Source organism: Bactrocera oleae, chromosome 4 (assembly GCF_042242935.1).
Source record: "Bactrocera oleae isolate idBacOlea1 chromosome 4, idBacOlea1, whole genome shotgun sequence".
NCBI lineage: Eukaryota > Metazoa > Arthropoda > Insecta > Diptera > Tephritidae > Bactrocera > Bactrocera oleae.
Genome location: NC_091538.1, coordinates 752,477 through 775,200, shown reverse-complemented (window position 1 = coordinate 775,200; position 22,724 = coordinate 752,477). Strand labels below are relative to the sequence as shown.

The 22,724-nt window shown below is 36.9% G+C and overlaps 2 protein-coding genes across 20 annotated transcripts in view; both read right to left on the bottom strand.

Moving 5' to 3' along the window:
• Ehbp1 (Eps15 homology domain containing protein-binding protein 1) overlaps positions 1–5,537 on the bottom strand; it is a 30,133-nt gene extending 24,596 nt beyond the window's left edge. For 2 of the 10 annotated variants that reach the window (XM_070108980.1, XM_070108981.1), the window contains exons 1-2: positions 5,427–5,535; positions 894–1,403 (exon numbers count right to left, since the gene is read on the bottom strand). In XM_070108980.1, the coding sequence (XP_069965081.1) occupies positions 894–997 (104 nt within the window). In that variant the 5' untranslated portion in view covers positions 998–1,403; positions 5,427–5,535. Of the gene's footprint in view, positions 1–893; positions 1,404–4,893; positions 5,045–5,298 lie in introns of those variants that run through there. The other 8 variants (XM_036374390.2, XM_070108982.1, XM_014236489.3 and 5 more) reach the window with 8 other exon arrangements.
• A 408-nt stretch (positions 5,538–5,945) lies between these two features.
• hppy (MAP4K3-like protein hppy) overlaps positions 5,946–22,724 on the bottom strand; it is a 74,363-nt gene continuing 57,584 nt past the window's right edge. For 5 of the 10 annotated variants that reach the window (XM_070108986.1, XM_070108983.1, XM_070108984.1 and 2 more), the window contains 13 exons: positions 22,234–22,332; positions 21,197–21,495; positions 18,633–18,720; positions 18,158–18,221; positions 17,321–17,383; positions 14,879–14,917; positions 10,381–11,536; positions 10,181–10,304; positions 9,752–10,105; positions 9,245–9,688; positions 8,956–9,177; positions 8,677–8,803; positions 5,946–8,603 (listed from right to left, as the gene is read on the bottom strand). In XM_070108986.1, the coding sequence (XP_069965087.1) occupies positions 8,504–8,603; positions 8,677–8,803; positions 8,956–9,177; positions 9,245–9,688; positions 9,752–10,105; positions 10,181–10,304; positions 10,381–11,536; positions 14,879–14,917; positions 17,321–17,383; positions 18,158–18,221; positions 18,633–18,720; positions 21,197–21,495; positions 22,234–22,332 (3,179 nt within the window). In that variant the 3' untranslated portion in view covers positions 5,946–8,503. The remainder of the gene's footprint in view (positions 8,604–8,676; positions 8,804–8,955; positions 9,178–9,244; positions 9,689–9,751; positions 10,106–10,180; positions 10,305–10,380; positions 11,537–14,878; positions 14,918–17,320; positions 17,384–18,157; positions 18,222–18,632; positions 18,721–21,196; positions 21,496–22,233; positions 22,333–22,724) is intronic. The other 5 variants (XM_070108989.1, XM_036374420.2, XM_036374428.2 and 2 more) reach the window with 5 other exon arrangements.

The following is a 22,724-nucleotide window of genomic DNA, read 5'->3' as shown; positions in this document are numbered from 1 at the left end:
CTTTCGGAAAGCAACGGGCATCAGTCCACTTTTTATATTCGCAAAGTCTGTCAAAATTACTCGATTATTATGCTAATCCAAGTAAATATGTATGTACTAGCTTGTGCATATAGCCCGCAAGCATAGCGGATATGTTTGGATGTACATAGATATGTAAGCAAATGTACTCGTATAAGCCGCTCAAATTTTGTGTGCGGTTTGCGGCGAGAATATTGTGGGCTTGTGTGGCAATCAGTTCGAATATGCATTAAGTCTTTCATTAAGCGCAATGCAAAGTAGGTGAGTATGGACACAAGCGTCTATATTTACATAGATATGGGGTTTATATGTACTACTATATGTATGTGCATACATATGTATGGAAGTGTGTGGCTACTACAAAGTGTTGTAGGCAATTAGCTTGCAAAATTCGGCACATTTAGCATTTATGGGCTCGTTCCACGAACAATTCGGTAGCTCGTAACTTCAGATTTCCTTTGATAATCGATTTCTGACACAAATTCAATTAATATTTAAACCGAGTACTTTTCTTTACTTATTATGGGTTTGGGTACAACAATTTCGCCTGAATGCATATTTTTTAGAACAACAAAGAAACAATTTGGGCAAAGAAATATGATTTCGGCACAGTTTAAATGAAAATAATGCGCTTGTTTACCGTTTTGTTCCTTTATTAGGGTAAAGACTGAAATTTCAGAGGGCGTTTGCAAAAAAAATCAACTTGGAAAATAACGAAGACCCTAATGGACATATACCATACATAACATATATTTATGATATGTATAAAAATTTAATTGTCGGCAATTTTTTTTTTTCATTTATATAAAATATGCTTATTAATAAAGAGTAGTTTTTATATATAATATTTAAAAAGAATTGGAAAATTTACTCACCATTTGGCAGTCGTTTCTAGGCGCAGTTCATGATAGGATGAGGTAAATTGAAATTTGGCGGCCCGTTTATTGACGCGCTGCAAACGCTTCCAAACGCTGCCCATGACGCTGGCAGCTGCCGCCGAGGTGGTCTGCAGGTGCTGCAGGGCACTAACCGTCGATGATTCGAAGGCGGCAAAATATACAAGAAATCAGCACCAAATCAAAGGCGCTGAGCTGAGGCGAGTTGAGAGGCTTAAAGCTTTTAGTGCTGGAGCTAAGTTGTTGTTGCTTGTTCTTCTTCTTGGGTGACCACAATTATATGTAATTAAACTATTTTTTTTACAGGTGACTGGTGTCTGTTAGTTTTTAGGTTTTCACTGCTCTGTTTTATTTATTACTATTTGTACACCTGCTGTGCCTATGCGGCGTTCTTTAAATTTTTATGTTTTTCAAAAACACTTTGCCGATTCTTTTCCGCCAAAGTGCCAAAAACTAATTTATTTATTTTGGTAAATGGTTAATGAAAAGCTGAAGAAGCTATGTATGTATGTATAGATATGCTCAAGTTGCGCGTTAATTAACTACCATTTGTACAACAACAACGACAACAACTAAATTCTCACAAAGAACTGCACAATGTACGATACGTCCGTCGCGTGTGGTAAACACTGCCACTGACCACACGCTGTGACGCGTTCTTTGTCCAAAACAAGAAAATAAAGAACATCACACAACAAGCGAAAAAAGGGTACTTATATCTATGTATCTAGTATTCGCTTCGAGGCACAGCAGTTGCCTCCGCCTCTGTCTTTTCTTATCTTCTTTGGCTTTACATCATGTTGTCTTTTGGCAATTGTGACTAAATCTCTAAATACACATATACATACATGCACAGCTTCGTATATAAGTAGTACAGTGTGTGCACACACATTACATATATATACATATGTATGTAGGTATAAGTTATTATTGGCTAGAATGGAGGTACCCGTTTTGCTTAAACCAATCTCACTTTGTCCGGTCTTCTTGCGAAAGTCATGAAGATTTTATAGTTTTTCCGTTGAATTTCTGCAACGCATTGTTGTCGAATTATTGCGTAGCACTTTGAGTTAACAGCTGCTGTTCCCAGTCACACCACTTGTTGTATTTGTCCATTTATTGACGCACTGTCATGTGCTCGCACGCTCGGATTAGCACTTTGGGAGCTCCGTTACATGGTCTAGCAGTTTAGCTGACGAATTGGCACATATATGTATTAACAGCCGAAGACACATATCTCCATAGGTGTTTAATATACTACATATGTACATATATATAATATGTATTGTATGTAGTGTAATTGTTTGTGTGTTTGCCAATATTCCTTTGGCATCAATCATTACTGACTTATTTATAGACGATCTGCGACTGTAAGTCAATTATAAATATGGTACAGAGGCATTTTCTTGTTGCCATTGCATGCTAACGTTTTAATGAGTTTTACTGTTGTTGTTTGTGTGCCAGCTATGTTAAAAGGCAATTTACACTTTGCGTGGAATTAGGTAAACAACGCAATTTCTGCTACAACCGATTTGTCTGATATGTCAAATATATATGTATTGTCGTGCGCTTGTATTTGTTATTGCCGTTGCATATATGCACCAGCATTCATACATGTATGTATATATAATATGTGTATGTAATATGAATGTATGTACGAGTATGTATGAAAATACGAGACTGGTTCAACGCATTGATAACCCGAACTTGTCTATTTTCAATGTTATTTTATAGACTTGAGTGTTAATGTACATACAGATATATGTACATATATATACACATATGTACTTATGTAAGTCCGTATATACCCTTATGTGGAAAGTGATAAAAAAAAAGGTAAACAATATAATATTTGTAGTCCATAGGCAATTTAATATTTAATTCATCGAAAAAATGCTAAGCAAACTAAATTCCAAAAATGACATAAGTCTAAAATAGTAGGAAACAAATATCTGAAATTCAGTTTTTTTTTTACAATAAATAACTTGATAAGTTTATATACAAATACAATAATAATAAAAATAAAATCCAACGATATTATTTATATTTTAAATATAATACAGGTTCTGTTCAGAAGAATTTGACACAGTTGATTTGGGTTTTAAGTTCCCTCCTGAATGACGAGTACATAGTATACAATGGTATATATTTTCGAGGGTTTTGAAAGGTATTATTTCGTGTTGCTTAAAATTCTTAATTTATTTTAAAATGTGTATATATGTCTGTAGGCATCAGCTGGTCATATACCATCATACTATCTGTATCTTTTGCTATACTCTTATAAACTCAAGTTTCGCACTATGGACACAATGCTGTGCCGCTGAGAATACTGAGAATGACACTTCGATTGACAAGCTATATTTTGCCATTGGACAACAGATGTGTTAACATAAATTTAAGTGTTTTGAAGAGTATAAGACGATATACCGTTTAATTTTATCTACTTTTTTTTCTTACTTGTATTTATATAGTACATAAAGTTGCGAGCATGAAAATAGCAGTAGCTTTGCTAGTTTTATATAAATCCGTAGACAATATTTAGCAACTTAAAAGATAAACGTTCTTACTTTAAAATGTTCTGGTAAATCAGTACAGCCTACGTTAACATCGAAATGTTAGTAAAATGTGGTAGCATTGAAAATAATGTAAATTTCTGCTGTAAACATATGTTTCAGTGAAACATTAAAATAGCAGTGTTTGAGAAATCAGAAATTTTTCACTTCTAATTAATTAAAATGGACATGTATTTATGTCGTGCTATGTAGTAATATCATGATCAGCCCAAAAACAACAATTTGTCAAAAGTAATTGGATCCATAATGTCAAAATCAGCCGTTTTGCCTTGTATTTTGCTTTTATGATTCAAAAAAATAAATGTTCAATGTTAAAAAACCAATGAAAACCCGTTTTTTAAGTAATAATTAAATACGAATAGATTGTTAATCACACAAAATCATCAAATTGTAAACGGAAAATCCATAACAAAAACAAAAATCAGTTCGTTTGACATTATGGATACAGACGCTTCTTTCGTAAGAGGAAGCACGCACCGTATCGGCACAACCTTATATGATGGAATCATGAGTAATATGTTTGAATGAAAAACATTTTGATCTTGTACATAAATTTGAAAATATTTCACTTTCTATGAAAACATGACGGTACTGCTATTTTCATGTTCGCAGCTGTATGTATTTTGGGCTACTTTCTACACCAGCTCAAAATATCCCGGGGTAGCAGCTACCTCACCAATACATTTCTAACATACCGAAAAGTATATAGGGTACTTCTTCCTATAATCCTATTGACATTTACAGTTGCTCGATAAGGATTGTTTTCAAAGATATTAGGTGCCTAAAATTAACATTAGTTGCTCATTTTTAACAAGGGCATATTTGATTATTCCACTGCTGTGTAGCAAGCAATGAGCTATGCGCCTGCGCGGTGAAAAATCAAGCAAGAGTTGTTTGAAGAAACACTACCACACACATAGAGTTTATAGCCAATATTATTCCACGTTACATGAAGGACTATATCCCCCTATACATTAATTTCACTACGCTCCATTTGATCCGCTGGTCCCTCAATGCCTTTACCTATCATTCTTGTTTTCATTCGTATACGAGTGCTTTGTTGTCTGTCGCTGTTGTTGTTTTTCTCTTCTTTTGCAGAATGGGTTTCGTAGTAGTTCTTGTTTTAGCGACCTTTAAAAGTCACCTATTCATTTCTCTTTCGTCTTGATTTGTTTTCTTCTGCAGAAGTACATTCAGTATTATTACACATTTTCCTCAATATTTTTGCACACACACATTTTTCGTTTATACACTACACCTAGATAATGGCGAAGAGCAAAATTAAAGACAATAAAACACAACGTCAAAGCCACCCAATTGATGACAAATCGGACTTTGCAAGGCTTAGTATTTCCACCCGTTGACCAGACCATAAACTATGACGTCACTTTACCAAAAATACTAACATTGGCATTGGCACAGCTCAGCAAAAATTCTCGGAGCTAATCCAGACGATTGGATATCCTGGTCTGCCCACAAACTTTGGAATATAGCTGCACATATGTATATGAATTGTAGTATTCACGGCATTCCATTCACTCGGACAAAGCCATAACACAAGCTCGCTCACCCCTTAGAACAGCATCAATATAGAATTAGCAACAATTTTAAGGAAAATATCGTAAAATTTTATTCTGTTTCAATAAAATCATAAATTTCGGTTTCCACTTATTCTTTACGAATATTTTTGCTACAAACACTTTGCACTTTAATTCGCTGTTTTGCACAATGAACACAACACTGAAAATAGAGACGGCTGCACACACTTCACACCTACATCACACAAGTGTAAATGAGTACGCTACATATACCAGGAAAAAGTTGGTAGAGATGAGAGAACGACGGTGAGTACTACGGCGTAGACGTTGTCGTAAACTCGCGCTCACACACCAACGAACCCAAACACACCACACACCTATTAGCATGTATATATATTCACCGTCGTCACTAATAATTCCATGCGACAACTAAAATCAACCAAACCGTTTTAACGCGTTGTTCAAAGTGTACTGAACTCAGCTGATTGCTGCACCACAGAAAATGTCAGAGCAACCGTAGCGATGACGACAGCTGCGCATACCGATTACCTAAAATCATCGATAACTTTATTTCGGTTTCTTAAATTACGTTGTCTACACTTGACTGACGAAAGCCTAAAAAAAATTGCAGAAATACTTTATATTTATTTTGTTGCCAGCATGAAGCATAATAATTTTTTGTCGTCTATCCTTGGCGAACATAAATCGATAAAGTAGTAAGCCAAATTGGTTATCACTAATCAGTGTTGGACAATTGTCACCACGAAACGGAATCGGAAACAGGATGCTCTATGCGCGACAAAATCTATTGGGAAACTAGAAAGGAACAGAGTGACAAAGGGTTATAAAAATTTGATGCAAACAAAATAAAAACTTTATATAAAAAATAGCAGACTATATGTTTGAAATGAAAGCCTTCGTTTTATATTTTTAATTGCAATTTATTAATTTGTATTTCAATCTCGTGCTGCGCAATAAATTTATTGCCCCGTTAGTTTTGCATTGTAATGCTTCAAATTTTGACTAAGAAAGTTTTTTGCTTTTATGTTTTATTCATACATATATATTTAGTACTTTATTTATTTTCAACGAACTATAGTGTTTTTGTTTTGCATTTGAATTGTTTCTTTATTTAATGTCTAATACTCAATAGAAGTCGTTACTTCTCTTATACACACATACTCGTACACACCCTTAGAGGCTACGCTGCTTACTTACATACATACGTTACGTTACGTAACTAATCTACCAAAGAAGCTTTCTTCGCGTACAAATTTCCGAATTAAATCTCTACTCTCTCTCTATGTCTAACATCGCACTTTGATTTGATTTTCCGCCGCTTTCTACATACATACGCATATATATATTTTCTTAAAGTTAAATTCTAACATTTTAATAGCGCGCTAGCAGCTAGTTTATTATATCTTCACTTTAAATTAAAATAAAACATAAGTTAAATACAATAGTTAATATTTAATAAATCTATCGCTTGCCACAACTGGAATTATTTGTTTGTAGCTTAAAGGTTCTCTTACTCAACAAATTACAGTAATTAAAAAATTTACAATTGTATCACTTAAATCGACGTTTATTTGCTTCGTGTGCAGTTTCCGAACTGCTTTTAGAGCGTGACACACTCTGGAATCTCTGTGGAGACCCTGGAATAGCTTTTACAAATCTTCTTTGTATAGTGCAATGGCCCAATTAAATCTATAATATATATATGCATTTATTATTAATTTGTGAGTTTTTGTTGACTGCTTTCGTTTTTAGACAGTTTAATTACATGTGTATGTATGTATGAATTCTTTATATTGTTTCACTTCACTAAATAGCTTATTAATGCATTTTCATTTTTGTAAAGCCCTCCGGTTTGAATCAAGGTTAACGGTTATCGCACATATATTTTCGGCCGTGCGACTAAAAGGCGGAAGTTGAACATTATTATTAATTAAATGATCATAAACAAAACTATCACACAAATTTAGAGTTTAGGAGATCGCCTGGCTGCATATTAATGTTTACATTTTTTGTTTTGTTAAAATGACACAAGGGTGGAGTCACTGACTTTGATCTGCCGCAGAGTTATTGGCTTTCCAAACGTTTTTGGGTTGTGTGTCCACAGAGCTGTGTGTGTATACCTAAATATATATTAAAAATATACTTTCTTACGCTTAACACTCACATTTATCATTCTACTTAAAGTTATCTAAAATGCAATGCTCTAGTTTATCAAACAACATGCCAGATTATATATATAACCTCTTATGGTTTAAGTGAGTTATTTATTTATTTCCATTTTTTTATTAACTAGCGTGCTCTTAGAGGTGGGGCTGTGCGCATATTTGATGTAAATATTTCAAAATTTCAAACCAACTGGATCGTAAGGTGAAAGCTAAATTTACTGTGGGTCTAAAATGTTGCGTACGACTGCTTGCACAGCCCTTGCTAAAATACTCTTTATTGCAATTGCATGCAGTAGTCCTTTTTGTGTTGATTTCAAATTGTTTATGTGCCTGTGATCGTAAATATAGTTTTCAGTTGTTTTTTATGTTTCTTATTTATCTTTATTTTTATACTAAAAATTGTAAGCAATGTCAAATACTTTATAATTTATTTTGCTTAATTAACCTAATTTTTCGCAGTGTTTTATGTTTCAAACTTTGAAGAATGTATTTCATAACAATCAATCAATCACTTTGCTGTTTATACAGTGCTCTGCCATTTCGTTTCTAAAACGTTGTATGCAAATACCGTGCAAATCTATAAAATCTTCACTTTAAGTAGATACATATATGCAAACGTGTTTAGGTCTAGTAAAATCTAAGAAACGTTACATATATTGCAGCTACTAATTTAAAATCATTTTGCAATTCAAAAATAACGACATTAAATAAGCGACAATAGCTTGTATATACAAATAATATTTTCAATATTTCATTCGCAAGTGTTGCACAATCATTTATAATACAATTATTGAAATCCCGCTTATATACAACTTTCTTTTTAATGGCTCTATTTTGACTTGGCGCTGCATGATCTGTACACATCGTATAAAAAACGCAGATAATCTGCATTTAATCTCAAAACGCTTTGGCATTGGCGCAGCGTAATATTCGCTAGTTTCCGAAAAACACGAAATATTTTTCACGCTTTCACACTCATTTCTTTGTTTTTGTGTGCAATTTTACAAAACAAACAAGCAAATCGGACGCTAGAAAAAAGCTTAAAATTAATATGATTTTATACCAACAATTTAGTAAGATTATTTTCATTTTATCGACATTCATTTCACTTAATTTCACATGCTAATTTTATTTTAATTTATACTCGCTTATGTATGTATATCTAAGTCAGTTTGTTCAATTTTTCATTTGCTTTCTTCATTTCTTTTTGTAGTAAACAGAATATTTTGTTTCACTTGCTTTACATAGTTAATTGCATTTTACCACTATAATTTTTGTAATTATATATTTAATTAATAACTGGCCTCATGGCCAGCTAGAATGTAAAGATCATGTCCCTCCTCGCTGCCCAGCGAACCGGTGCGCAGCAATTGACTCTCCAAAGCGACGACTCTGCAAAGCGAAGACAAAGAAACAAATCAAATTAGTACTTTTTAATCTAACGGCCACGGAGTAAGGCAATTACTTATCACAGCCGAGCAGTCGATATGTACGACTCATGTCCTTAATTTCTTGCGTTATTTCGCCGTTGCGCAACGACTTGCCCTGCATGCCGTGCTTGTGGAATGCTAATACGCTGTCAGGTAGACAAACTGCCAAAAGAAGTGTATACGTCAAATTAGTTTGCGAAGTGAACGCACAAATAATTTCAAAAATAACCAAACGATTGTTTTCTGTAATTCAAGTGGCAACCTTGCACATTGTATGCAGAACTAAGGCAGTCCGCAGCAACATTACTACCTACCTATGCTATCCACATTGAAATCGAAATTGAGCTGCGAGACCAATTTCTTGTGTTGCTTTGGATTACCCTGTAGCGTGACGATTTGTATGATGTTGCCATAGCAGACCAGTATCGCATCCTTTTCGACCTGATGCACCTTCACCACCTTTAACAGATCTCTTCGCGGCACCATTGTAGCCGTGGCATCGAAATCCAGATCGTCCGAATGAAACCAGCTGGCGCCTAACGAAGAAAGCCATGTAATAAAGTATTAGTAAGCGGCACACGTGTGACAAAAGCTCAGACTCACTATTCATATTGATCAGCTCGAGCTTCAGACAGCCGTTGAGGGCCTTTCGCACACCCGTGCAGACGATTGGATATTCCAGCTCCGGCGTGATGATCATCTCGAAGACGGGTGTGTGACCGTTCAGCACACAGCCATGTCCCCCGCCCAATATGCTCGATGCCGGCCACTCGCATTGCTTAAGCAGCATGAATTTGTTTAGCGGATCGTACCATTGCATGAGGAATATGCCACTGGGCGTGGCACCGCACAAGTACTTGTAACCGTTGTAGGGATTGCGTGTTACACAGCATTGGGTGCAGCCCTTGGTGTCGGGAACCTTTGTGGTGAGCGCAAATTTGCGCGGGACCAGTCTTTCGGGTATTTTGTTCATGTGCAGAGAGAAACGGTGCGTCTGCTTGGAATGTAATGCGATCAGATCGTGTCGATACAATTGACAAGATTTGCCTGGGCGTTTGGTAGAACAAGTATTAGCAAATGCAAGTTGAGGAATTTTCAAATGTTGCTCACCTGATAGACTCATGAGTACATCCTTAATCACATACAGCCAGGTGGTGCGACGCGGGAACAGCTGATCGATGACCGCATCGTGCAGCTCGTTCATGTTTAGATTGAATATGCCCTCGTCGGCGCCGATGAGTAGATGCTGGTCGCGCGTTTCGGGATGGATCCACGAAGCTGTGCAGTGTATGCGTAGTGGACAACCGTTGAAGATTTTCGAAAAGCATGCGCCCATATGTACCTTGGGCGTGGGCGGTAGGCCGTTAGATATGGGGCGTGGCGGGGTGTGGCGGCGGCGATGTGAGCGTTTCGGAGGCACGGGAGGCGTATTGTTGAGTAGATCCGGCTGCGCTTCTTTCTCCACTGCAAGCCAAAATTGAAACCAATTTATGTGATATATGAACGGATATTGGGGAGAAAAAATTGTTTTTGGGTTACCTTCGTCCTCTTGTGTACCGCCGTCGCTGAGACTGCGTGTTCTCGATGACTTGCCCATGTCATTGAGCAGGCCAATCAGCTGATCCATTGAGCTGTGCCGGCGTGGTGAGTCCTCCAGACCATTCTGCAGTAAAATGAGAAAGTGAAAATGTCAACTGAAATTTCCTTTCGGCGAGCGCGTCGAGTTTGCGCCTACGTACCTGATTACTCTCATGTCTATAATCACAATTGCTGTCGTTGCTGCCGCCAATCGCTTGTCCCGATGTGGGCGTACACTCACCCGACAACGGAGCCGCTGCACCGGCAGGGTTGGCTGAACCAGATGCCGTTGCCGACGTCGTTGCTCCGGATACACCAGTTGTTGTCGAATCGGTCACCGAAGTGTTGCTATTAAAATAATTGGCGCCATTATTACGTAGCAAATTAGTGAATAAATGTGACGTGGAAGCAGAGGAATGCATAAGCACATCACGAGCAAACGCGGACGAAGATGAGGATGGCGATGGAGAAGCGCCAACACCGCCGACACCACCACCAACACCACCAAAACCACCAGCACTACCAACACTACCACCGTTACTCCTATCAATTCCTAACACACCAACACCACTTCTACCGCCACCATTAGTACCACTAACACTGCCGCCTAAGCCTAAGCCAAAGCCACCGCCTCCACCACCACCGCCGACACCGTCGCCCCCGCCGCCGCTTTCGCAACTCAAATTGTCCAGTGGATTGTACAAGGAAGAGGACAATGACGTGTACTGCGATTGGCCATTCAGCTTTGCAGGCGTTCCAACTGCTGTTCCATAGGAGTTGCTGGACGAAGATGCCGATAGGCCGGTGGCACTGGTTGAGCGTGAATTTATATTGCTGCCGCTGGCGCCGCTGTTGCTATTACTGTTACTGTTGTTGGTGTAGTGCATGTAATGATGATGATGATGATGGTGATAATGTGGCTGCTGTTGCTGCTGTTGGTAGTGGTGCCGCGCATCGTTATCATGGTTGGCGTTATTGACCACAGCATCAACCGACGTTGTGCGCATGTTGGAGAAGCCGAAATTCAGTCCCAAATAAGCAGACATCGAATGCCCCAAACTGCTCGCGCTAGTGATCGAGCTGACGCCGTCGCCGCCATTCACAGTTGCAGCTGTCGATGGCGCCGCGGAGGTTGCAGAGCAGCTGCTGACGTCATCAGGCGCGGATGGCGCTGCGGCATCGTTGGCGCCGCCGACGCCACCGTTTTCATTGCCATTGCCGTTGCCATTACCGTTGCCGTTGCCGTTACCGCCATTGTGCGCGCAGTGGCATTCGGTGCTAAGCAGATCTTTGGTATCGGTTAACGGCAGGGTGGCTCTGTAAGGATGTGAGCAGTGAGCAGTGATCAGCAATCAGCGTGCGCGCGTATGGAACAAATGTGAGATGAGCGATTTGGGTGACACCGAACACAAAAAGGTGACGAGCATGAAGGTGAGAGCGGAAGAAAAAGATATAAAAGGCGACAAATGAGCAGTGATTGCTGTGGGAGCGTTTGTACGCCTAAAACTAGGCTATCTTATGCATGTATGCATATATATATATATATGAATTCACTTTCTACGAGACTATAGAGCGAAATTATTGGATGCTTTATATAGTAGATACATGTGTATGTATGTGTAAATGCAATGTAGCGAGTTGATGCGTTCTGCTGAGTAATGTGTGTTGTTGTTCTGGTTTATATGCATTTTACAGTTAATTATGTAATTTGTTGTTGTATAACTGCGGTTCAGTAAGCGATTATGAGTTTTTCTCTAAAAGTTATACAATTCTACTTATTGAACAAATGACAATTAATTAATACAGTTATGCGGACGAGAGATTAGAGATGCTGTTGTTTTTGTTATTTTTGTTAGTGAAAATTTGTGATTTAAATGGAATTTATGGTATTATAGTATTTTTATTAGAGAGTAAGTATGCAGTTAAATTATATTCGACAACAAAACATACCGTTATTTCGAGTAAATGAAGGAAATTATGTGCGCACATTAATAAAAATAAATCGGAAAATATGTTATGTACATATAAATACATATATGAGAATGGTATGTATGTAAGTATGCGAGTACGTAAGGAAACACACACATAGAAGGCATGCGGAGGCTCTCGAACTAATCCGACGACGATTAGTGTTGGTTGCTGTGTGGAGTTTGGTGATTTTGGTGTTTTGTGGACTGTTGACTGTTTTATGTAACTCTTAAGCTTTAAATTAAAGCCAACTTTTCTCAGGGCATTACTTTTAGAGACTCGAACTAAGTTGTCTTGAGCTAAACCAAACAAAAAGGAGTTTGTATATGTAAAATATTTGATGTCTAAAATGAAATTGTTCGGTCAACAATTTGGTTGCCGTCGAATTTGCGCCCATTAATGCCGGTATTACTGTGCAACTATTGGACTCAATATGTAGCAAGCACATTATTTATATTATCAATAGCTTAATGAAAAAAAAATTATAATTTTTTCTTGTATTTGCAAAATTAATAAAAATTATAAAAGCCTAGTTTATAAAGTAAACATGTATGTGTGTGTGTGTGTCACCTAAATATAATTTTTCTCACATTGGTTTGCTTTGCTCTTCTTCTACTGATCAGACGCACACACAGCAAACGAATTTTTATATTTTACACATTGCTGCTGTTGGATTAATAATAAAAATAATAAAACAAAAAATGAAATAAAAAATACAACAAAGCGAAACAAAAAAATCAAAAGTCGTTTTAAAAGATACAAGAGAAATGAATGATACGCTATGATAAAATGGGAAGCGCTTTACATGCAAACTCAAAATTTAGAAAAATAATTAGACATTCAAATCACACACATATGTACATACATATATGGTATACTACAACAAAGAGAAAGAAGCGCACATGTAGAATATTTTTTTGGAATATTAAGCATACATTAAGGCATCATAGACAAACAGACATAACGATGACCACCAATATATACATACATACATATATAAACAAGTAAGCAAATAGAAAACATAGCAGCTTTGATTGTACCAAAAAAAAACAAAAAAAAAAAAAAAAAAAAAAAAAAAAAAAAATTTACACATATTATAAATGCAGAAGGGACAGCACAGATTGCTGATTGAGTATAAAAGAGTGGTGCTATAACTGTAATAGTGTGTCCAATCAGATAACGAACACCACTTATATGCCACATAAAGAAGCACCTCTCACTTGGCGGTGCTTATACATATTAGAAATTATGAAAAACTATAATTTAAGTTAATTTTACTCATCCGTGGACCATAAAAAGCCATTGAAGGGATTTATGCAATCTCGAATTTGATGATCAGCTCACGAATAGAACCCTACCAGGGCTATAGAGAATCCATAAGCAAATTCGTATTTGAAATTTCCTGCAGCCAAAGAAAATATTACTATAATTGTAGCTGAAATTTTCACTATCCAAGACAGTGTACCTGCTGTCTTGGCAAATATTGCGATATGCTAGATATGGGTCGGCATGTGTTCTTTTCTCAGAAATATATAAAAATTTAATGTATTGGAAATTATGTGGAGCACAAACGTCCATAAGATCGAGGCATAAAGAACTCGCAAAGTGTTAAGAACATACACACCAACACAGTAGCGATACACAAATATGCACATTTGGGATTTCTGCGAGATTAGCGCTATGACAGCAGCAGACTACGCTATTTTCATACAACGGTACATATGTATGTATGTACAAGAAAATTGTCTATTTTGTCTATAACTAGCATGCAAGGAGGGAATGCTAATAAAAATATACACAGAAAGCGAAAATAAATTGCATATAAACTAGAAATTGATGGGTGAAGGGTAAGTGTAAGCGGTCATATTGAAATTTATGAATTGCCAATTTGATGATGCTTACTTATGGAAATGTGTATATGTGTCTGTGTGTTTTGTGTTATGCAAAATTATATGTGAGGTGATTTACTATCATAATTTTGCTCAATTTGGCGACAACCAAAAACAGGCAAATTTGTGCATTAGAAGGAGTCCTGAAATATTTTGCTGAATTGGTTTTACATTTCCACAAAAAAAAATGGAAGAATTTATGCCAGAATGAGAGAGACAAAAAATATTTTTAATTCAAGCTAAGTTTAAGCGATACTTGAATACTTTCTCTTAGTAGAAAAATCCGTAAATAAATTAAAAAAATTAATTTTAATTATGTAAGATTAATAATTCATTAATTTAGTGGTTCTGGTGAATAATTATTTAATTAATTTCTATTCCTACTTTCAGGCGACTTAAATGCACAAGCTTGCGAGGGTTGCTCTCAGGGTTTAAGCTAAGATAATATTAAGTAATAAATTATAACAGTATAATAAAGCATTGATAAAAATTATAATAACTAAATATAAATAAAATAAATGATAAAAGCAAAAAACTGTTTAGTTTCATATCGTTTATGGCAAAAGCTTCGCTCGTGAATTATGGAAAGAACTGTTGCGTATGACTATGAATATCTGAGTGACGTTTTCTCGGTTCTTCGTATAAGTAGAACACTAACTTTAACATTTCGACGCGATTCGTGAGCATTTGACAAAAAAAAAATGCTTTGAAAAAAAATGGATTTCTTTGCACGCCATTTGCAGTAAATGTTCTGATAGTTGTATTTGTAAATGTTTTTGTTGTTATAATTGTAAGTATTTACCTTAGCTTTAGCTCCTCATCAATATACTGTAAGAGGCTCCTACAAATAACACAAACAAAATGCAAGAAGAAAAAAATAACAAAAACAGCGTAAGAATGAGAAAATACATCAAATACAATCAAAATTCAAATATTTTTTCAAATGCTGTGGCAAAAACAATAATTTATAAAATAAAATATTAAAAAATAAATTTCTAAATTCAACAAAAATTAGGAGATAGGAAAGACGCTTGTTTCTTTACAGCGGAAAGGTTTTAAAAAACAAAAAAAAATTGTGTTATAGGGAAGAGAGAAGGCAGGATATTCAAATGGAGGAGTAGTGGTTGGTTATAAGTTATAATACAGTTATAAAGAGAGAAAACGTGCAAAGAATTTTCAAATACAAATTAATTAAATTGAAAAACTGAAAATTTTGAGGTTAAAGTGCATGCGCTGTCACGCGACGCAGAATTCAACTTTTGCCCCGTGACTTTTTATTAACTCGTATAAATTAAAAAGCGAATTGGCCACGCGCTATGCCTCAATAGCAGAACTGAGGCGAGACTACGAAAATGGCAAAAAAAAAATTAAATTTGTGTTCGCTCTCATAAATTGGAAATTACAGTTTCAATATTGCAAATACAAATGCAAATAAGCACACAGGCGCATATATTTTATTTTTATTTCGTTTTGGATTTACGGCACAACGTGTGTATGTGTGTTTGTGTGCGCCGTCTTTATAGCCAAATTATTGACAGCTGCTGACGGTCTGAGTGTGTGAGTTAAGAGTAGAAGGCATTTGCAAACGTCTAATACTACAAAAGTGAAGGTGAAAGCAGTAGGTGCTCGTGTGAACGCCTTAAATGCTGCTTCATTTTTGTGTGTTTTGGTTCTTCCATTTTTTATATGGTTCTAGCGCAGATGTAAGGGCACCTATCGGATAGACATTTTTAGACATGGTGTGTTGGAACACATTTTGAGGGCCAATGGACGTTGAGAGATAGAAGTAGCGAGTAGTTAGAGAAAAAAATAACAATTTGGAATAAATAAAAATTGGTAAGTAGAGAAAAACTTAGATTGAAGCAAATAAAAATAGAAATTTCTTCAATTGTGAATTGAATTTTTTAGCAAAAATAAGATAAAAAATATTTTAAAAATTTGCACGTTATTGTCTGGGACTCATTTTCTTGCGGTCGCCTCTGCGCGACTTTGGCGTGAGTGTTTAGGTGTGTGAGCGAAGAGCCGCTTGTTGTACACCAGTACAGTTTCAAATAAATCATAGTTATGTGATGAAAAATCAGAAAAATATTGTTGAAAACTAAATTAATTTAAATATTAGAATTAGTGTAAGCGTTGCGTATATAAAAGAGCCAAAATTGCAATCTAAAAGTCCACATAATTTCATTCATTTAATATTATCATATTTTTCAATTAAATATATTTTCATTTTCCCACAGTTTTTGTATCGCTTTCGCTGTCTATATATAACTAAGCGAAAATATATTGACCACAGTTTACGTAATATTAGTGCGGCAATAAAAAATTACCGTCAAAATATTATTTTTTTTAGTGCAATTTTCATGCAATTTTACTTTCAAATTTTTTCATAATTCAACTGCGCGCACGCTCCTCTAATCCTTTAGCACAAATTCAGCCGCAATGTGAGTAAATCATAGATAAACGCGAAAAATAACTAAGTGAATTAGTAAATTGCATGAAGGGAAAACTGGAAAACTTTGGCAAATTTTCATTGAACGCGTTGCCAACTGTTTGCCGGCGCGGAGTGCCAGCACCGAGCGCATACAGTTTATAATAATCATAGTGCATTAGGGCTAAACATGCGATAACAGGATGCAGGAAAAAATTAAATGAAAACGAAAAAGTTAAAATTCAAGCGTGAAAAAAGGGAAAAACGTAAATAAAAAACTAAAAAGTGAAGCAAACAACGCAAATTGCTGCATTCGCTCGCTGATATTTCGCACATATTGCACACACTTATACGCTCGAGAGTTTTCAGCACAAATACATACATACACACAGCAGTTGCCAGCGGCAATAACCAATTTGCTAAGCGGAAACATAACTTTGGTTGAGAAAAGGGCGAACGGCACAAAAAGTGCATTTTTGAATTTTTCATTTTTGGATTTTTTTTTTTGTGCTTAAGTTTGCTAAAAAGTCGCCCAGCATTTATTTAGCGGCACATTGACAGGCGCTTTTGATCAATACGCTGGCATGCCAGCAACAAACCGGAAGCAATTAGGTGCGAAAAAGCAGTCGAAATGGTAGAAAAAATTAGTAACATAAAATCAGGCGCACAGCAAGCAGCAGCTTAAAGCGCGAGAAGTAACACTTAACATTGCAAACAAAAATGCAAACGTTTGAAGCGAAATTGCTGTGCTATGCATCGAACTCTGTACTTGTGCGTATGTGTGCGTGTACTGGTTCAGTGTTTGTGTGAGCCAACCTTAAGGACATGTTCATAATCAAAGTACCGGTGAGCTTTTGGCGCCGCCCTGCAGCTAAAGTACTAAAAGAAAAACAAAAACGAAAAGTTGATGGAAAAAATTAAATTTACGAACATAATTACCAGCTAATAAGGGTTAAATCGAACTCAATTGCGAAGAGTAAACTTCAAGAAATCAGAAGCAATAGAAATGAAAGTGAGATTTGAACAAAACTGTAATGTTCGATCCAAATTCACGTCGATGTGAAAGTAAAAAATGAGCAACATTTAGAAAAATGTGTTTGTAATGTGTGTATGGAGCGTGATTTCAAATTGAAAAAGTATACCGATGAGTGTGTATTTATAGATGTGGTGTGGTTAACAATGTGTGCGTGTATGTATGTGCATATAAATATGTGTTTATGTTCCCCAGTGGGCGGATATTCTGCCCACCTGAGATATGTGTAGTTATGCGCGCCTAAATTTAGGCAGGAGTGTGCAGATGTGCTTGTTAGCTCTCGTGTCAAACTCGAGGGATTATATGGCGGAAATAAAACCAGAAGACAGCGAAAGCTTAATGAAAAAAATCGTTTTAGTGTTGTTATGCGGTTGTTTTTGTTGTTATATTCAATATACGACGTATAAAGCAATTATGTAGACAAACAGGAAATTGAAGTATATTTTCAGGCGTTTCACAGACACATTTAACACGGCAAACGTGTAACAAAGAAAAAAAGCATTTTTTTTTCTTTTTTGCTTTGGCAAATTGAAATATACGGTAAATATTTGTATATGTACATAGAAATATATTATATACTACAATACATAGCGCAATACTCAAATGAAACATATACGTACATGTCGCTGGGCAAAGTTTCGGGACTAGATGAGCGATCATTCCACTGCGAATTCGTTGTCATGCCTACAGTAGAAAATTAGAGAGTAGTACATATATAATTCAGATGTATGTGTATGTGAGAAGTTTAACGCTACTTGGAAACCCTTAAACGAAAACCGCCGAATATCACTTTAATGCTTCTCCACTTGAAAAAAAACCGAAAAGTGCCTCAGTAAAGGAGCATATAAAGTGGAAGCGATAAAGCAAAAGGCGCTTCAGCAGAAGGGTGCAGCACACGTTCGAAAGGGGAGTGCACCACAAATATGTTGAAGCGTCATCAACTCTCTTTGCTTTGAAGAAGTGAGCACAACTGCGCGGTTTACTCCCACTTCGAAGCATTATTTGTATATAGTACATATATGTTTCGGTAAGCTTCCGTTCGTAAGCACTTTATATAATATGGCATACGATTGAGGTTAACTGTGAAACACTTACCTGTTTTCAAAGTGTGATTTTGCGGTGAAATACCATTTGGCCTTGATGTCATTTTGCTTGCTATTCGTTGTGGAACGCTGGCGACAGTCTATTTTGGCATTTCGTTTGTTTATTTCAAGTGATTGTGGTTGCCGTTGTTATTGTTATTGTCGTTGTCAGATAATTATGGCCAGCACACAGTGCATGGAGCCGAAGGTCGGCATTGAAGCATAACGTAAAATCGCGGAGCGCCATAAAAAGAAAATTTAAAAAAAAGACAAAAACTTAATACAAGTTGCAATTCAATTTATTAATATTCGACAGCAGGTCAAACGATTTTATGCAGGCAATTATTGTTTCGTTGCAAGGGCGGAGATCGAATATAAAAAAGCAATATTTATTGAATAGGTTTCACAAAAACAGTAAAACAAAATAAATTTTAGCAATTCTCCCACTTTTTGTTTGAATTTGGAGTATTTCTTGTTTGCACTGGCGCTCCTTATGACGCTGCCCATGCAATAGAAATAGCACTTCAATGCTCTCACTTAAAATTTACGAACAGAATATGCTTAAAATCAGCATCAGTGGAAGCAGCTACAATCGGTCTGCCTCAAAGTGCCCTAGAGCGGGAGGGAGGCTTGTAAATTGGATAGTATTTGCAGCAATCAATCAATCAATAAATGCTCTTACAATTTTACTAATAAAATAAAATATTCGTTTACTCAAATTGACAAAGGAACTCAGCAACTGACCGAATATCTAAACTAATGAAATATTCTGTATTTCTATGTATTTGCGAAAGCTCATACATGAGAAGAGATCGACGCCGAAAGGAAATTGTTTAAATTTGTAGAGCACTACATGTAGTTAAACATATACAGTATTTCATATTTTAAAGTTTTATTTGAACCAAAAATTGGTAAAAAGTTCAAAATCTCTTTAATAACTTAGCTGTAGCGAGCTGAAGAGGGAGTAAACACGTAAGTGAAGCGGCATCATATATTTTTGCGTACGGTAGTTTTAAATAAAATGTAATATTTAGTGCGTGTGTATGGCAGTGCGTCTGTAAATATTTTGCCTAACATCGATTGGGCAGCAAAAACAAAACGAAGTGGTCAGCTTATAAAAATGTTGCATGCAATCAAGCGTTGATCTGAATTTCACCTAAATTCTATGGCACGCAGTTGAATTTCTGAAGCGGCAGCTTAAAAATAATAATATTAGTGCGCCACCACTACCACCAACGCAACCACAAATGGCTATGAGCCTAGCTGGTGCTTATAAAGTTCCATTTCGTTGTGTTGCCTTTAATCTTCACTATTTACACACACACATGCACACTCATACAGACAGTGCGTGCACAAGTACGCGCTTCACCCGTGGCCTCAGCCGCAGCCGGAGCACGCACATAAATCTTAAATGTTTACCTAACAATCAATAAATCTAATTGAGTGGAGAAATGACAAAAGCAAGGCGAAAACAATCTGAGAGAGTGTGAGAGACTTCAAAAACTACCTCAAATCTATTGAAAATGCTAAAAATTTCATTCTTTTTGGATTTGCTAGAAAAAAAACACCGTCATATAAGGAACCGTTAGCAAATGTCTGGCGCCCAACAGACGCGAGTAGGCGAATTGCCGACGCAAGTGTCACAACAAGTGCGATTAGTGCACGAGAAATAACGGTTAAGGCCTCAAACAAGGCAACAATTGCGTACTACAGCTTCTGTTAACCTTAAAAGCATACATACAGACATATAGACATGATTTTGTTTTTCACATTCTGTGCCCAGAAAGCAGTTGTCTTCGACGACGGCACACAACGGTATAACAGAAAACTTTTCACCGCAAAGCGACATTTATCTTGTTCAACTCACGCCAAGCGCCACAAATTGCAGCTCAAGTCCAATTTGCGTGGTTGTTTGGGTGTGTGTGCTTCGCATTTGACTATCAAAAATATCAGCTCTACCCACTGGTAATAGCAGCCGCCAAGTTCGATAGCACAATAAATTATAGACACCCGCCCAAAGGCGTAGGCGAGGGACGCATGTGTGAAAATTTGTACCCACAACATTCTTAAACATTAACATCGCCAACAATGACGTATTTATTCGACTATGCTGAATTAGGTTTGCTCCTCAAAACTACCTAAATCCGCTCGATGAATCCTACAAATAAGAATTCAACTGTCATTCTACCTTAATGCTTTAATTGTTGTTTTTGTAGCGGCAGAAAACACTCCCGAAATACTTTAGAGGATTGCTGTCGAGGTAACAGCTCTTAGTCAAAGATAAATCCGGTTGCGTTCTGGTTGTGTAACATAGACCCGCGAATTGCGCATACGCCGTGCACAAGAACTGCTAAGCCGCTTTTTTAAAGCCAGAAAACCCAAACTTGAGTGTAGAGCATTCAGACAAATCAGATACAATTCTATCATTGAGTTTTAAAGGAGGTCACGGTCGGTCATCCCAAAATATATGTACTGAAAACCCTTGAAACAATTCAAGAAGTTACGATTGCTTGGCGTCGTTTAGTAAGTATAGACCAAAGTATTGTACTATTAAATAATTGCATATTTTACACTCACCTCCTCTTCCCCGTCCAAATAGTAGTAGAATTGCTGATTGGGACTCAAGAATTTTTGCAGCAACTCCTTGGCCACACGCACCGACATGTCGCCCTGCACGAACGGATGCTTCAGCAGGCATTCGGCAGTCGGACGCTTTTTGGGATTCTTCGTCAGCGCCGTCTTCACGAAATTGTGAAATGTAGTGCTCCACTTCTCCTTGTTGCTCAATGTGGGCGGCTTGAAACCACTTTTCGACATTAGGAACAACGCACGCATCGGATGCAAATCGAACATTGGCGGCTGGAGTTCGGCAAGTTCTGCAAATATAGAAAAGCAATCACGAAAATTACAAAGAAAGCTGAAAATATGTATGATGGGTTGGCGCACAAATATTTTTATTGAAACATGATGCTTGGTTCATGCAGGGGATTAGCAAATAAACACTCAGATTTCACGAGACAATTCATCTTACAAAACCAAAGAAGCACAACCACTTAAATTTCTCGGCATTCGTTGGCCATTACCATAAAATACACATATAAGCACAAATTGTATTGGCTGTGACAAACGTCAGACACAATTGCCATAAAAATTAAGTAGAAATAATTGTGGGCCATCTTGGAAGGCGTATGAATCCCCTTTGCCTTCGATGCGTCGGGCTTCTAATGAAATTAATGTTGTGCCATTACGGGACTATCGAAAGGATGCTTGTGTGTGTGAGCACGCATGGGCAAGACATATTACTAATATATGTGCATATAAGGCTTACGTACTCACACGCATCTACACGGTCCTAAGCCGTGCGTACAAATGCGTTGTGGGTTTATTGAAATTCTGCGGCGAGTGAACCTATTAAAAGTGCAATAACTTAGGTATCAACTGCCGGCTGTAACTTTATTTACAACAACAAAAACAACTCTAATATAATAACAAAAAATATTCGATTAGGGTACATGTACTTGGCTGAGAAATAATTTATGACGCTCTCAAATTACATACGTGCGTTCTTCGAATTATTAATGGCAAACGTGCCAATTGAAATTATGTAAACTTACCAATTGCCGTTATGCCAACCGCCCATATATCACATAATTGATTGTAGCCCCCTTTACGCTCCACGGCGGCCACCTCCGGCGCCATCCAATAAGGTGTACCTGTGCGAAAGAGAGAGAGAGAGAGAGAGAGTGATGAGAGATGTATCTATATGATATTGTTTAAATAAATAGGGTGTCATAATTTTCAGTTGAATTAAATTGTTTTTAATTTCGGCTCAAAGTAACTGCCATTTAATTGAGTTGCATTCTCGCACTTCACAGCTGCAGTCACTCATGACGCATCACTCAGCACGCCTAACTCTCGTCCGGCACCAATGTGCTGTGGTTTATTTACAGCATTTTAATTACAAGTTGATTTAATGAATTTGTGGCAGCAACAACTTCGAACAAACTTGCAATTAGTACGGCTGCATAAATTATAGCCGAGGGCAACAGCAGGCACAACAACCGCACGCCGTGCACACTAGGCCCAGTAGTCGAAGTTATGGCAC